At 50.4% G+C, this 15,027-nt stretch overlaps 1 protein-coding gene across 1 annotated transcript in view; it reads left to right on the forward strand.

The window, feature by feature from the left end:
• Window positions 1-645: 645 nt before the first annotated feature.
• ACSBG2 (acyl-CoA synthetase bubblegum family member 2) overlaps window positions 646-15,027 on the forward strand; it is a 31,036-nt gene continuing 16,654 nt past the window's right edge. The window contains exons 1-6 of the mRNA XM_036315210.1: window positions 646-661; window positions 4,168-4,409; window positions 8,223-8,311; window positions 9,289-9,409; window positions 12,588-12,674; window positions 14,157-14,306. Of these exons, the coding sequence (XP_036171103.1) occupies window positions 646-661; window positions 4,168-4,409; window positions 8,223-8,311; window positions 9,289-9,409; window positions 12,588-12,674; window positions 14,157-14,306 (705 nt within the window). The remainder of the gene's footprint in view (window positions 662-4,167; window positions 4,410-8,222; window positions 8,312-9,288; window positions 9,410-12,587; window positions 12,675-14,156; window positions 14,307-15,027) is intronic.

The raw sequence follows: 15,027 nt of genomic DNA on the forward strand, positions 1-15,027 counted from the left end.
AGTCAGATATGGTACATTTCTATCACCCCCAAACTCCCTCATGTTTCCCCTTTGTAGTCAACCCTCTTCCGGCCACAGCCCCTGGCAACCTCGGGCTGTTCTCTGTCACTTTAGTTTTGCCTTTTCCAAAAAGTGACATAAATGAAATCATAAAGCGTGTGAATCTGTCTTCTCCCCCTCAGTGTGATGCCTTGGAGACCCACTCCAATGGCCGTATCAATAGCTCATGCCTCTGTGTTGCTGCGTCCATTGCAGGGAGGCGGAGGGGAGCTGGTTTCCCTCAGGAGACTTCAAAATGTTTTCTTACAAGATCACATAGAGACCTGACCCCTATATTCCAGCCTTTAGGAGACCTCTGGAAACTCACAGATGGAATGCCCTCTGGACTGCACAGCTGCTCTCTGATCCCACACCCGTGCCACTCTCCTCTCCTCCCAGGCCCAGAGCAGTCATGACCGACGACCCCCGGGTCCAGGCAGACGCGGCCGCTGGGTGGGAGTTGGGCTGGGCCCTGCAGGGCCTTTGCTCATCCTACTAAGTTCCCGGCTCTGTCCTTGCAGCTCCGTGAAGAATGGTCTCTGCGGACCTGAAAGTGCTGACACCCCAACCATTTAAGAAGAGAAGGCGCAGGACCTTGAAGTAGACATGACGAAAACAAAAGGCATGTGTGGGAGGAGAAAGGGGCACTGACCTGGCCAGCTTTTCCTAAAGAGCCTGATCGGGGAGAGTCAGGACACGGCCACCTGTCTGCGCCCGGACCCCGGGGGGTAAGGTGGGGGTGGGGTGGGGTTCTCTGCCACTAATGAGGAGTACAGGCTTGTGATTTCAGAGCCTTGCTTGTTTTGCTTGTGTCACGGCAGCATTGACAAGCACCTCCCTATTAGGAGGTGAGTCCGTGTGGGAGGAAGCATATATATGTATTTATATATATATGGCACAGATGTAATTATATGTAATAATAAAAGCATAATATGCTAATTAGACTGGACGGCCAAACAGGGGAACGACCGTCCAGACAACTGTCTGGATGACCTTCCGGACGAACTTCTGGATGAAGCCGGGGCTGCGAGGGCCAAGGCAGCTGCCACAGCTGTGAGGGCTGTCCCCCTTGCACGCATTTCATGTATCAGGCCTCTAGCTATATATAATACAGATGTAATAATATACATAGTGCAGATATAATTGTGTATATACATATAGTGCAGATGTAATGTATATGGGTGCAGATGTAATATATAGTAGAGATTTAGAGTATATATTGCAGATGTAATATTATATATAGTACAGCTGTAATACAAAAATGGCAAACGTAGGTTTACAGTTGTTCGTATGCTTATGGTTATTATAATAGCTTTATTCAAAAGAATGTCACAGTGGCACAGTGCACTTAGGTACAATCTCGTTAAGTGTTCAAATTGCTGGCCTTCATTATTTACACATTCTTGCAGTCTACTTGCTTAACTCAAGCACACTTTGGCACAGAGTTCTTGACTGCCATCAATAAACACACTTTTGCCCACCGCTGTATATGTAGTGAAGATGTAATATTATATATAATGCAGATATAATATATATAGTGCAGATGTAGTAATATAGAGTGCAAATGTAATATATCTTGCACAGAAGTAATGCATGTAGTGTGGATGTAATATTATATATATATACTAGAGGCCCAGTGCACAAAATTCGTGCACGGGGGAGGGGGTTACCCTCAGCCTGACCTGCACCCTCTCACAATCCAGGGCTGCTGGCTCCTAACTGCTCGCCTGCCTGCCTGATTGCTCCTAACCACTCTGCCTGCCTGCCTGATTGCTCCTAACCTCTCTGCCTGCTTGCCTGATCGCCCCTAACCACTCACCTGCCTGCCTGATCACCCCTAACTGCTCACCTGCCTGCCTGATCACCCCTAACCACTCTGCCTGCCTGCCTGATCACCCCTAACCACTCGCCTGCCTGCCTGATTGTCTCTAACTGCCTCTGCCTAGGCCCCTGCAGCCACAGCAAGCCAGAAGGATGTCCAGAATGACGTCCGGAAGGTCGTTCGGCTGTCTGGTCTAATTAGCACATTGTGCTTTTGTTGTAATAGATAGTGCAGCTGTAGTAATAATGATTTGTTATCATGTTGTAACCATTTTACTGCCTGAGCCACTCAGGGGGCACCATGGGATGATAAAGCACCTTCCTGCTTTCACTCACAGCTGCCCTCTCCATGTGGATAACGTTTTGGCGAGACGATAACTTTCACAGTCGTTCGCAAAACGAATCATCTTCAGAATCTCATTGTGGTCCCTGTATTATCCCGGGGACTGCCATAGCAAAGCACCCAGATGGCATGGCTGAAACCACAGGGACATACTGCCCCCCCCCGCCCCCCCGTGCTAGAGGCCAGAAGTCCAAAACCAAATCCTGGAGGCCGTGACCAAGAATCTCCTCCATGCTGCCCGAGGCTGCCCGAGGCTGCCTGTGCTCCTTGGCCTGCACCCTCGTCACTGCAGTCTCTGCCTCTGTCTTCATGTGGCTTTCTACTCTGGGCATGTCTATGTCCGCTCCTCTTCTTAGAAGGACACCGGCCATTGGGTTTAGGGCCCTCCCTCAGCCCAGGATGGTCTCATCTTGAGATCCTCAACTGATTTCACCTGCAAAGACCCTATTTCCAAACAAGGTCACATTCTGAAATTCTGGACATGAACTTGGAGGGAACACTTTCCAGCCCACTACAGTCATTAAAATATCCCCACCCTATCCAGGGGACACCCCCTACATTTTGGTCCAATTTTAAGCTTCTCCCCGCCCCCAGGTTTCATTCTGGCCACGGGAACGGCGGGGGCAAGGGAGGCTGATGAGCTGACTTCCATTTCCCAGGTGACAGTCTCCTCACTGCCCCCCGCACTCCCCCTGCCCCGGCTCCCCTGGGTGATTTCGTTGTAAGCTGGTGGGACTCCCACTGCTGCTTCTCCTTGAGGGAGGGGTGCTGGCGGGGGCTCTATGAACTAGCCTTCCTTTGATGTTGGTGGTTATGGGTTGAGTTGTGTTCCCCTGCTATGGTCTGAATGTTTGTTTTCCCCCATGAATACGTTGAAACCTATGCCCCCACAATGTGATGGTATTAGGAGTGTGTGTGGGGGGCCTTTGAGAGGTGTTTAGGTCATGAGGCTGGAGCCCTTCTGAGTGGGATTAGTGCTCTAATAACAGAGGCCCCAGGAGCTCCCTTGCCCCTTCCACCCTGCGAGGACGCCACGGGGAGACAACACCTCTGAACCAGAGGCCGGGACTCTGGGTCTGCTGGCGATTTGACCTTGGACTTCTCAGCCTCCAGCACTGTGAGAAAGACCTACCTGCTGTTCCTAAATGATCCAGCTTATGGTATTTGTTATAGCAGCCCAAATAGACTAAGACATCCCCCCAAATTCAGCTACCCAGGACTCCAGAATGTGGCGTAATTTGTAAATAAGGTCATTGCAGATAGGAGGGGTCTTCATCCAATATGGCTGGTGTCCTTATAAAAGGGGAATCTGGGCACAGGCTCACACACAGGGAGAACACCATGTGAAGATAAAGGCAGAAACCAGGTGATGCTTCCATAAGCCAAGGAACTCCAAAGATTGCCAGCAAGTCACCCGAGGGTCGGCCTCGGGAGAAACCACCTGGCCGACACCTGGATCTGAGACTTTTCGTCGCCAGAACTGCCAGAGAGTAAATGTCTGTGGTTTCAGCCACCCAGTCTACAGCACAGACATACCTCATTTTACACTGCATTTTTTTACAAATCAAAGGTTTGCTTTGAGCAAACCTATCAGCACCATTTTCCAAACAAACTTAGATGAGGGTTAGCATTGTTTTGGGGGGGGGGAATAAAGTATTTTTAATAATTTTAAAAATCTTCCATGGAGGATATTTTTCCCATTGAATTTTTTAGAGCGAGTGAAGAGGGTGAGGGGGGGCATGGAGAAACATTGATGTGAGAGAGACACATCTATTGGTTGTCTCCTGCCTGTGCCCCAGCTGGCCGGGGAATGGAGCCTACAGCCGAGCCACATGCCCTGGATTGGGAACTGAACCTGCGACCCGGCGGTCTGAGGGCTGACACACTAACCAGTGAGCCAAGCTGGCCAGGGCAGGAATAACGCATTTTTAAATTAAGGTATGTGCATTGTATTTTTTTTTTAGAAACAAAGCCACCTAGTCCTGGACTGTGGACCATTCGTCCAGATGGAGAAGTCATTCTGAGGATGTCAAAACATGGGCCAGGCCATGAGGCCCCCGTAACCATCCCGGAATATTTTCGGGAGTCAGTCAGCCGATTTGGGACTTATTCAGCCCTTGCATCAAAGAGCTGTGGAAAATGGCAAGTACTGACTTACAACCACTACTTCGAGGCTTGTCGGAAGGCTGCGAAAGCCTTGCTCAAGGTGAATGAGTTCCTTCCTTCCTCCCTCCCTCCCTTCCTTCCTTCCTCCCTCCCTCCCTCCCTCCCTCCCTCCCTCCCTCCCTTCCTTCCTTCCTTCCTTCCTTCCTTCCTTCCTTCCTTCCTTCCTTCCTTCCTTCCTTCCATATTACTTATTCAATCACTCATTGAGAATAGGAAATACATATACATACATATGGCATAAAATGCACAAGGCACCACAAGATATGAAGGGTAACTGGTGAAAATTTTCCCTCCAATTCTTTTTCCTTTAAATATATTTTTATTGATTTCAGAGATGAAGGGAGAGAGATAGAAACATCAATGATGAGAAAAAATCAGTGATCAGCTGCCTCCACACCACATACTGGAGGGCTTGGAACTCGCACAGTGTGCCCTGGCCAGGAATCGAACCGCGACTTCCTGGTTCATAGTCAATGCTCAACCACTGAGCCACACTGGCCAGGCCTTCCAGTTCTTGACCCCTTCCATATGCAGGCAGCCGCCATTACCACATTCTTTTCAACAACTGCAATTATGTTTGACTTAACCATCCTCCTACCGGTGGGCATTTAAGTTGTTTCCAGCCGTTTGCTACCACATATGGTGCCACAGTGAACTTCTTTTGTACAATGAAATCTTATTCAGAGATGCCTCTGTATGCCCACTCAAATGTATGAAAGAATCTGCTTGTCTATATTCTTGCCAACATCATATCAAAAACGTTCATCTTGGCCAGTTTAATACGCATGTGAGACAGAACTCTAAGACAACCCTGAGATTCCAGCCTCTGGTATATTCATGCTTTTAGTCTCATATTCTTGAGCATGGGCAGGACTTGTGACAATGAAGGATTTTCCCTCCTGTGGTGGCAAAGGTGAAGATATTTAGCAGGTGTCATTAAGGTCTCTAATCAGTTGACTTTGAGTTCATCAAAGGGACAAATGCTCAGGGTGGGCCTGACCTAATCAGGTGATGCACTAAAGGAGAGATTCTCCTGCCGGCCTTGAGGAAGCAAACTGCCATGTAGTGGATGGGCCATGGGGCAGTGGGTGGCAGACAGCCTGTAGGAGTTGAGGTCTACCCCCAACTGAGAGTTACCAAGAAAACAGGGCCTCATTCATTCAACCACAGGAAATAAATTCTGCAATCTATGAGTGCAGGAGAAGATGTCATGCTTCAGAGGAGGCCACAGCCCCACTGAGGCCTTCACTGCAGCACTGGGAGATCCTAAGCAGAGGACCCAGTTAGACTTCCCCCAGCCTCCTGACCTGTGGGAACTGAGATAATAAATGTGTGCTGTGTTTGTGGTAATGTGTAATGCAGCAGTAGACAATCCTATATAATAAAAGCCTAATATGCAAATTGACTGAATGGTGGAACAACCAGTCGCTGTGATGCACACTGACCACCAGGGAGCAGACACTCAATGCAAGAGCTGCCCCCTAGTGGTCAGTGCGCTCCCACAGTGGGAGCACCACTCAGCTGACCGACGGGTGCCACACACCGGGCTCACGAGCCTCTCCCGCAGACACTCCCCCTGTGGCCCCTCCCCATCCAGACTGGGACCAGGATCAGAACCAGGATCGGGACCAGAGACTGCAGCAGAGCGGCAGTGAGCCTACTTGAGCAGCGGTGGCAGGCACAGCGGGTCTGGGATGGGCTGGAGTGGCCCGGCACCCAGTCTGGGCTCGGGCTCCTCCCCGGCCATCTGCTGCGGCCCGATCACTGCAGGCCACGCCGAGGGACCCCGCTGGTGCACGAATCCATGCACCAGGCCTCTAGTGAATATATAAAACCAGCAAACAGAAAAGGAGACAATGAATACTTTCGGTATCTCCCGTTGTAGAAGGGTATCTGCTAGTGGTTTTGATATACAGGAAATTGGGTCACATTTTGACCTACATCCCAATTCTTCTCTCCCCTCCCTGATGCTCCTGTGTCTTCATTGAAAGACTGTGATATGTCACAATTAAGAACCATGTGCTTGGGCCGGCTTTTGTCTTGGCTGCCCGCCCAGGGCCATAGTGCTGTGGTTAGTTTCCCTCTCCCAAAAGTCGATCCTTGTTAGCTATGCTCTTAGTTGTGGAGCTCAAGGACCCTCTACTCTCCTACCCTCAGGACCCAATCGGAAATATGTCCGTTTATGTGCACATGAGTAGAGGCAGCTTCCAGGAGGACAGCCTTTTGTCACCAAGAGAAACACCAAATGCCTGTTTCCCGAAGAGCAGGGTAACCGCCAGCCTGGCCTCGTAGGACTAAAGGGCCAACAAAGTTGGAGTTGCCCCAAATCAAAGGGGTGACTTCAAGTCCAGGTTCCCAGCTCATCCTCTGCCACATCCTGACCAAGGCTCCATCTTTAAAAGTGCAACTTATCACCACTCTAGGATATCACTCTCTGAGTACTTTTGTTATTAAAAATGAAAATAAATTCACACCCATTAGAGTGTCTATTACTTTTAAAAAGAACAGAAAAATGGCAGGTGGTGTGAGGATGTGGAGAAATTGGAACTGTCATGCATTGCTGGTGGGAATGTAGAATGGAGCAGCCACGGTGGAAAACAGTATGGCAATTCATAACAAAAGTAAACACTGAAATGACCCAGCAATTCCACTTTTGGGTATGTACTCAAAAGAATTCAAAGCAGCCAAAACCGGTTTGGCTCAGTGGATAGAGCGTCGGCCTGCGGACTGAAGGGTCCCAGGTTTGATTCCGGTCAAGGGCATGTACCTGGGTTGCGGGCACATCCCCAGTAGGAGATGTGCAGGAGGCAGCTGATCGATGTTTCTAACTCTCTATCTCTCTCCCTTCCTCTCTGTAAAAAATCAATAAAATATATTAAAAAAAAGAAAGAAAAGAATTCAAAGCAAAGACTCAAACACATATGTGCACACTCACACAGCAGCCATTCACAATGGCCAAAAAGGGAAAGCAACCCAAGAGTCTGTCAACAGATGATGGAGAAACACAATGTGGTCCATCACACGATGGAATATTATTCAGCCTTAAAAGGGAAGGAATATATATATATATCCATATCTAAATAGATATCCATATCAATATAGAAATCTATATTGATTTCAGAGAGGAAGGGAGAGGGAGAGATAGAAACATCCACGACGAGAGAGAATCATTGATTGGCTGCCTCCTGCACAATCCCTACTGGGGATCGAGCTCACAACCCTGGCATGTGCCCTGGACCGGAACCGAACCCAGGACCCTTCAGGCCGCAGGCCATCGCTCTAGCCATTGAGCCGAACCGGCTAGGGCAGGAAGGAAGTTCTGACACCTGCTACAACATGGATGAACCTTGAGGCCATTCTGCTCAGTGACATAAGCCAGATACAGAAGGACAAACCCTGTGTGATCCCACTCATAGGAGGTCCCTAGAGGAGTCAGATCCACAGAGACAGGAAGTAGATGGTGGGAGCCAGGGCCTGGGGGAGGGGCATGGGGAGTTAGTGTGTAATGGGCACAGAGTTCTAGTTTGGGAAGATGAAAAAATTCTGGAGAGAGGGATGGTGGGGGTGGTCATACAACACGAGTGTCCTTAATGCTCCCTAGCTGTACACTTAAAATCGGCCCAAATGGTATATTCGTGCTGTAAATAGTTCACCACAACAAAAGTAAAACCCATGAAATAAACCAAAGGGGTTTTAACCCGAGGGAGGCCAAGCAGGTGCCCAATCGTCACAAAAGCCTCGCGCCCAGATTTTAGCCTCAACGCGGACTTATCCCCCTGCAGTGAGCACATCCCACCAGAAGCAAAACCTTCCATGTTTCCGTTTCCTGTCTCTGTTTGTTTTACCTCCCCAGCTGGGCTTGGAGCGGTTCCATGGAGTCGGCATCCTGGGGTTTAACTCCGCTGAGTGGGTTATTGCTTCCGTCGGTACCATCCTAGCAGGGTAAGACCATGCGTTGTTCATTGTTAATGTCGATGAGCCTACTCAGGGCCTCCCCGAGGTGTGAACAGGGAGTTCAGCCTCAGCCCCACGTGGGCAGGCGAGACAGACACACAAACCAATTACCTGACAAATGATTAGTATCTCGAATATAGAAGGTACTTCTAGAACTCAGTAGTAAAAAGACAAAAAGATTTTAAGTGAACAAAAGACTTGAACAAGAGATGTTACAAAGCGAAGTAGGTGATAAGTAGTTTAAAGATGTTTGATGTCATCAGCCACCAGGGAGATGCCAATGAGACCCAGGACAGGGTGGTTAAAAGCAAGAACATCCTGGCCACGAACCGAAGTGTCTCGGGTTCGATTCCCCAGTCAAGGTCACGTACCTGGGTTGCAGATCTGATCCCCAGGCCGGTCAGGGCGCATGCTGGAGGCAACCGATGGATATATTTCTCTCTCACATCTCTCTCTCTCTCTCTCTCTCTCTCTCTCTCTCTCTCTATCTGTCTCTCTCCCTCTCCCTCCCTCCCTTCCACTCTCTCTGAAAAGCAATGGGAAAAATATCCTTTGGTGAGAATTAAAACAAAACAAAAACAAGAACAAAAGGCTGCCCGTGGAGGGAACGGTGCCTGAGGGCGGGGGACGGTCCAGATCCCATCTCTGGCATTTGTTATGTGCCATGGCACTTTGAACAGTGACGTCACTGCCCTGACTCAGTTTGCTCAACTGTAAAATGGGCTGTTGTGGGGGTTCCATGAGCCTACATCATAACGACAACACAGGAGTTGCTGCTTTCATCATCCTTATCTCTTGTTGTTTTTGTCCTTGTTGAGCTGTGGAGGGAGGGAAGCTTTGCCAAAGCTGCAAACTCAGAACTTGCCTGCAGGCCCTCCCCCTAGCCCCCCGCCACCCAGGACATCCCCCCACCCCCACCCCGGGCTCACACGCACATGACAGGCATGTGTGTTTTCTTTCCCCAGGGGCCTCTGTGTTGGTATTTATGCCACCAACTCTGCAGATGCTTGTCAATACGTCATTGCTCAAGCCAAAGTGAATGTCCTGATGGTTGAAAATGACCTACAGCTGCAGAAAATCCTTTCGGTAAACCTCTACCCAGCCCTGCCTGCCAGGTGTCTTTGTGCTTCCAGGTAGATGCTAATGATCAGGTGGGGTGGTAAGGTTTGCTGCACACACAGTTTCACTTAAAAAAAATTTTTTTTTATTGGTTTCAGAAGGGAAGGGAGAGGGAGAGAGAGAGAGAGAGAGAGAGAGAGAGAGAGAGAGAGAGAGAGAGAGAGAGAGAAACATCCACAAAGAGAGAGAATCACTGATTGGCTGCCTCCTGCACATCCCCTACCAGGATCGAGCCCACAACCTGGGCACGTGCCCTGACCGGGAATCAAACCGTGACCTCCTGGTTCATAGGTCGGTGCTCAACCGCTGAGCCACACAGGCCGGACAGTCCTCCACCACTTTAGCATAACTGGCAACGCTGCTTTTGCAGGTGGGGTGAGGATGAGGGTGGATTGGGGGAGTTAATTTCCAATTTGCAGTAACTTAATTTCCTACTCAGCCTCCATTTAAGAAAACACATGCATGCCTGATTTCATGTGCAGTCCACTGCTGCTCTTCTTTTCGAAGTGTGATCATGCTGAGCCTTGCCATGTTCATTCCTTAGAACTGCCTGCATTTCTGCACGCTTTTGTCTTCCTCTCCTCTTTCTTTCCTGAATCCTACCACCTCCTGTTTCTCTTCTCCCCGTATGTTTGCTCTGTGTTCTTCCTTCCCAGCTGCATTTGCTTCCTTGCGCTTTAAATTTTACACTGGGCTGGGTGGTAATTTTCCTTTGTTTGTGGCGACTTGGTGAAATTTGGCTCCTCTTTTAGTTTCTCTTTTTCTCCTTGCAGTATCTTTGTATGAAGATAGGCACTGACGGTGGAAACTTCCTATTCCTATTCGAATGAACTGCCATTTCCTGAGCCAGCTTCTGGCAGGAAGACCCTAAGGGGAGGGGAGTTAGGGGAAGGGTGAGCCTATGTGACCAGATTAATGGTTCAGCCAAGGGGCCACTGGGACTGTGTTTTAATATTTCATCACTTGTGAGTTGCACATTTCCCCATTTTTAACATGCGTGGCGCTGAGATGTGTCTTGCCATCGATGGCATCCTCTTGGATTATCATTGGCCATGTGTTTTGTTTTCCCACATTTTAATATCTCTGAAACCAGGGCACATTTCCTGACTCAGTGAAATCCTAGCCAGACTCAGGGAACTAGAACATGTGCCAGCAGGCCTCCTTCGAGCCGAATTCCTAACCTGGTTCAGAAGGACAGACCTCTGCCTCCAGCCTTGAGTCTTGTGGTGTTTTTTTAAAAAATATTTATGTTTTTATTAATTTCAGAGAGGAAGGGAGAGGGAGAGTTAGAAACATCAATGATGAGAGAGAATCATCGATTGGCTGCCTCCTGGACGCCCCCTTGTGGGGGTCAAGTCCCCAACCTGGGCATGTGCCCTTGACTGGAATTGAACCCGGGACCCTTCAGTCCACAGGCCGACGTTCTATCCACTGAGCCAAACCAGCTGGGGTCAGCCTTGAGCTTTGTTGAAACTGCTTTCTTGCATGACACTTCTGTGGTGCCTGGTCCTCATGTCATGCCCGGCTTACTAATAGCAGAATGTGCTGGGGGCTGGGTCATGGGTGAAGGGTGATGGGGCGGGGGGGGGGGGGGGGGGGGGCGGTGCTTTCTATTCTTGCCATGAATACTGGCTTATAATTTGGGTTTTTCCTGTTAGAACAGCGGTTCTCAACCTGTGGGTTGCGACCCCTTTGGCGGTTGAACGACCCTTCCACAGGGGTCACCTAAGACCATCCTGCGTATCAGATATTTACATTACGATGCATAACAGTAGCAACATGACAGTTACGAAGTAGCAACGAAAATAATGTTATGGTTGGGTCACAACATGAGGAACTGTATTTAAAGGGCCAGAAGGTTGAGAACCACTGTGTTAGAAAATGCCGCGTTCCCCATCTGCCCCCCTGCACCAATTTCACTGCTATGGCTTCCTGTCCTACTGCCGGTATATTTGACCTCCCACACGTCAAGCCACACCGAGTTACTTCTCTCTCATAGTTTGACGAAAGTGCTGCTGGTGGGGCTGTGGTTCTGGTTGCTCTGTATGGAAGGTTCGAAGCCAACTCCTGACTCGCTTCCTCCCAAACTGCTCCTCAGCTGCCCTGGCGATTCTAATTCTGGGCAATACTCGTGGCTTACCCTCCTCCCGCTCTCCAGTGCCGCCTGCCTCCTTTAGATACACCCCAAACTCCTCGCCACTGCCTCCACGGGGGCCTACCTGGCCCTCCCCATCCTCTCCTGCCTCCTCCCATATCCTTGTCCCTCCCATCCGCAGGCCAGCCTGCCCCAACTCTTTCTTCCTCAAACCTCGCAGACTGCTGCCTGCTCCAGGCGTTTTGGCGGTCTGTTCCCTATCTTTCTGGAAGTCTTGTCTGGCTGGTCTAAGCACTCCCGTCACCTTTTCTCTCCAATCCGTACCAGCGCAGCGGCTCTCGTTCTGATGACATAACGAATGCTGGGAGCGACTCGCCCTGGATTGCTCTGCCTGAGCAGGCATCCCCCAGGCTGGTCACCGACCCTTACAGCGCTGGTAGAGCTACAGGGTTCTGCACCTGTGCAGGGCCCAGCTCCCTCTACGGAGGACTTTTGTGGCCTGACTCCAACAAGAATGTTCACTGACGCCGAAACCGGTTTGGCTCAGTGGATAGAGCGTCGGCCTGCGGACTGAAAGGTCCCAGGTTCGATTCCGGTCAAGGGCATGCACCTGGGTTGCGGGCACATCCCCAGTGGGGAGATGTGCAGGAGGCAGCTGATCGATGTTTCTCTCTCATCGATGTTTCTAACTTTCTATCTCTCTCCCTTCCTCTCTGTGAAAAATCAATAAAATATATTAAAAAAAAAAAAGAATGTTCACTGAATCCTGGCTGCGAAGTGCCCGCGGGCAGAGCACAGCGTTCGGCCTGAGGCTGCCTGGGGGAGGCCGCTGTCTTCATGCAGCTTTGACGGCTGGAAGCTACTGACACCGGCCACAAAGAACCCACAACCAGGCCTAACATCAGTCAAGACAAGGAGGATGCTCCACAGAAAACAAAAGGGGGGCGAGAGAGAGGCTGGGGTTGCCGCGGGAGGGAGCTTAGGACACCCATCGGCTTCTGCTTTTCCCAGGGCTGGGTTGCCGCAAGGCCCGCGTGCACTTTCTTTCAGATTCCAGCCAACAAGCTGGGGACCCTAAAAGCGATCGTCCAGTACAAGATGCCAGTGAAGGAGAGCAATAAAAGCAACCTGTACTCTGTGAGTGTGGGGGGGCCCAGCGCACAGGGAGGGGCCCCCAGGGGACGGCCGAGGAAGTGGGGGGTGAGCAGGAGAGAGGGCCAGGCTCCAGAGGGAAATGGGCGGGCCCTTGGGGGGCTTTTAAAAAAATATATATATATACTTTTATTGATTTAAGAGAGGGAGGGAGAGGGAGAGAGAAACATCAATGATGAGAGAGAATCACTGATCAGCTGCCTCCTGGACACCCCACACTGGGGATCGAGCCCACAATCTGGGCATGTGCCCCAACTGGAATAGAACCATGACCTCCTGGTTCATAGGTCGATGCTCAACCGCTGAGCCACGCTGGCCAGACTGAGGGCCTTTTTAAATTTAATTTTATTTCATTTTTGGCATGAAGGGTATTAAAAAGATAATTTGATGACTCATGGAACTACAACTCGGGGTGTGGATTTCAGGCATGGCTAGAACCAGGGGCTTGAATGTGGACCAAGCTCCAATTTGCCCGCTTGGTTTCTTGACTCCATGGTCCTAAGACGGTCCAGCAGCTCCCGGGCTACATTTTGACTCATTCTTGTCCCGAGAGCACTTCCAGCAAAGCCCCGACTTTCACTGTGGTTGGACCATTCGAGGTCACATGCCCAGACCTGATCCAATCACTGGGGCCCACACAGCCGGAACCCTCTGCCTTAAACCAATCAGCGTTGACCTCTGGAACTGGGGGTGGAGTCGGCCCCACGAGCTGGTCACTGAGAAATGTGGGATGAGAGTGGAATCGGGGAAGGCAGAGCTCCAATGATACTGAACTCCACTGTCGAGCATTTGACATATATTGACTCATGTATATGCCCAGAACAACCCGAGAAGTTGGGTTCCGGTATCATCCCCGTCTTACAAATGCGGAGACTGAGGCACAGGGCGCTTACGGGGCCTGCCCCGGAGTGCAGGAACCGCAGCAAACAGCTGCGCATCGCAGGGCTTAGAGCAGCGGCCCGGCTCTCCACCAGCAGCCCCTCCGCGGTAGCGACAGCTGTTATAAGGGGAACCGGGACTGACGCTTCTACCTACACTTTCCTCCGGCCAGAAATCATGCTTTAGGACAGCGGTTCTCAACCTGGGGGTCGCGACCCCTTTGGGGGTCGAACGACCCTTTCACAGGGGTCGCCTAAGACCATCGGAAAACACATATATAATTCCATATTGTGTTTGTGATGAATCACTATGCTTTCATTATGTTCCATTTGTAACAATGAAAATACATCCTGCAAATCAGATATTTACATTATGATTCATAACAGTAGCAACATTACAGTTATGAAGGAGCCACGAAAACAATTTTATGGCTGGGGGTCACCACAACATGAGGAACTGTATTCAAGGGTCGCGGCATTCGGAAGGTTGAGAACCGCTGCTTTAGGAGAAGCTGACGGGACAAGGTCTGCCCGGGGAAGGGAAAGGCCTCCCGAGGCCCCACCCTCTGCCTGTCTTCTCTCCCCACAGTGGGACGATTTCATGGAACTTGGCAATACCGTCCCCGACCCGCAGCTGGACCACATCATTGCGAGCCAGAAGGTCAACCAGTGCGCCGTGCTCATCTACACCTCCGGGACCATGGGCAACCCCAAGGGCGTGATGCTGAGCCACGACAACGTAAGTGCCCGCCCGCCGCGTGGCCGGCTTGGTAGCAGCCAGAATCCCTTCACTCCGGGTGGTGGCCTTCAGGATGTTTTGTCCTTGGCCCGCGGGGCTGCGTGTAGGGGCCTGACACACAGCCCTTGACCTGTGGCGTGTAGAGAGTCATGCGGACACTTAGGAGGGGGCAGCACCGCGCGGGGGTTGAGGTCAAGGACTTTGGAGCAGACCTAGGTCCAAGCCCGACCCTGGGATCTCAGGCAAGACCTGTAGCATCTCCCAGCCTCGCTTCCTCATCTGTAAAATGGGTGTGATATACTATCCCCGCCTCGTGGGTTGTTCTGAAGATGATATGAGTTAATATTTGCAAAGAGCTTAGAACCGTGTTTGATAAATACTTGAAAGAGCAGTGAATGTGTCCTGTCTTTCTGAGTAAAGCAGAATTGAGGGCATTTTTAAAAATTGATTTTTATTTTGAGAGAGAAGGAGGGATGGGGGAGGGAGAGAGAGAGAGAGAGCGAGAGAGAGAGAGAGATTATCTCCCATAACACCCTATTGGGGATCAAACCTGAAGCCTGGGCATGTGCCCTGACCAGGAATTGAACCTGTGACCTTTGGTGCATGGAACGGAATGATGCTCAACCAACTGAACCACACCGGCCGGGGCAGAAATTGAGGCTTTGGTTACTCAAGAAAGGCTGTGTGTTTTGGGGAACACTTATGTATGTCTGGATGGAGT

The sequence above is a fragment of the Myotis myotis genome, unplaced genomic scaffold, assembly GCF_014108235.1.
Source record: "Myotis myotis isolate mMyoMyo1 unplaced genomic scaffold, mMyoMyo1.p scaffold_m19_p_6, whole genome shotgun sequence".
Lineage (NCBI taxonomy): Eukaryota > Metazoa > Chordata > Mammalia > Chiroptera > Vespertilionidae > Myotis > Myotis myotis.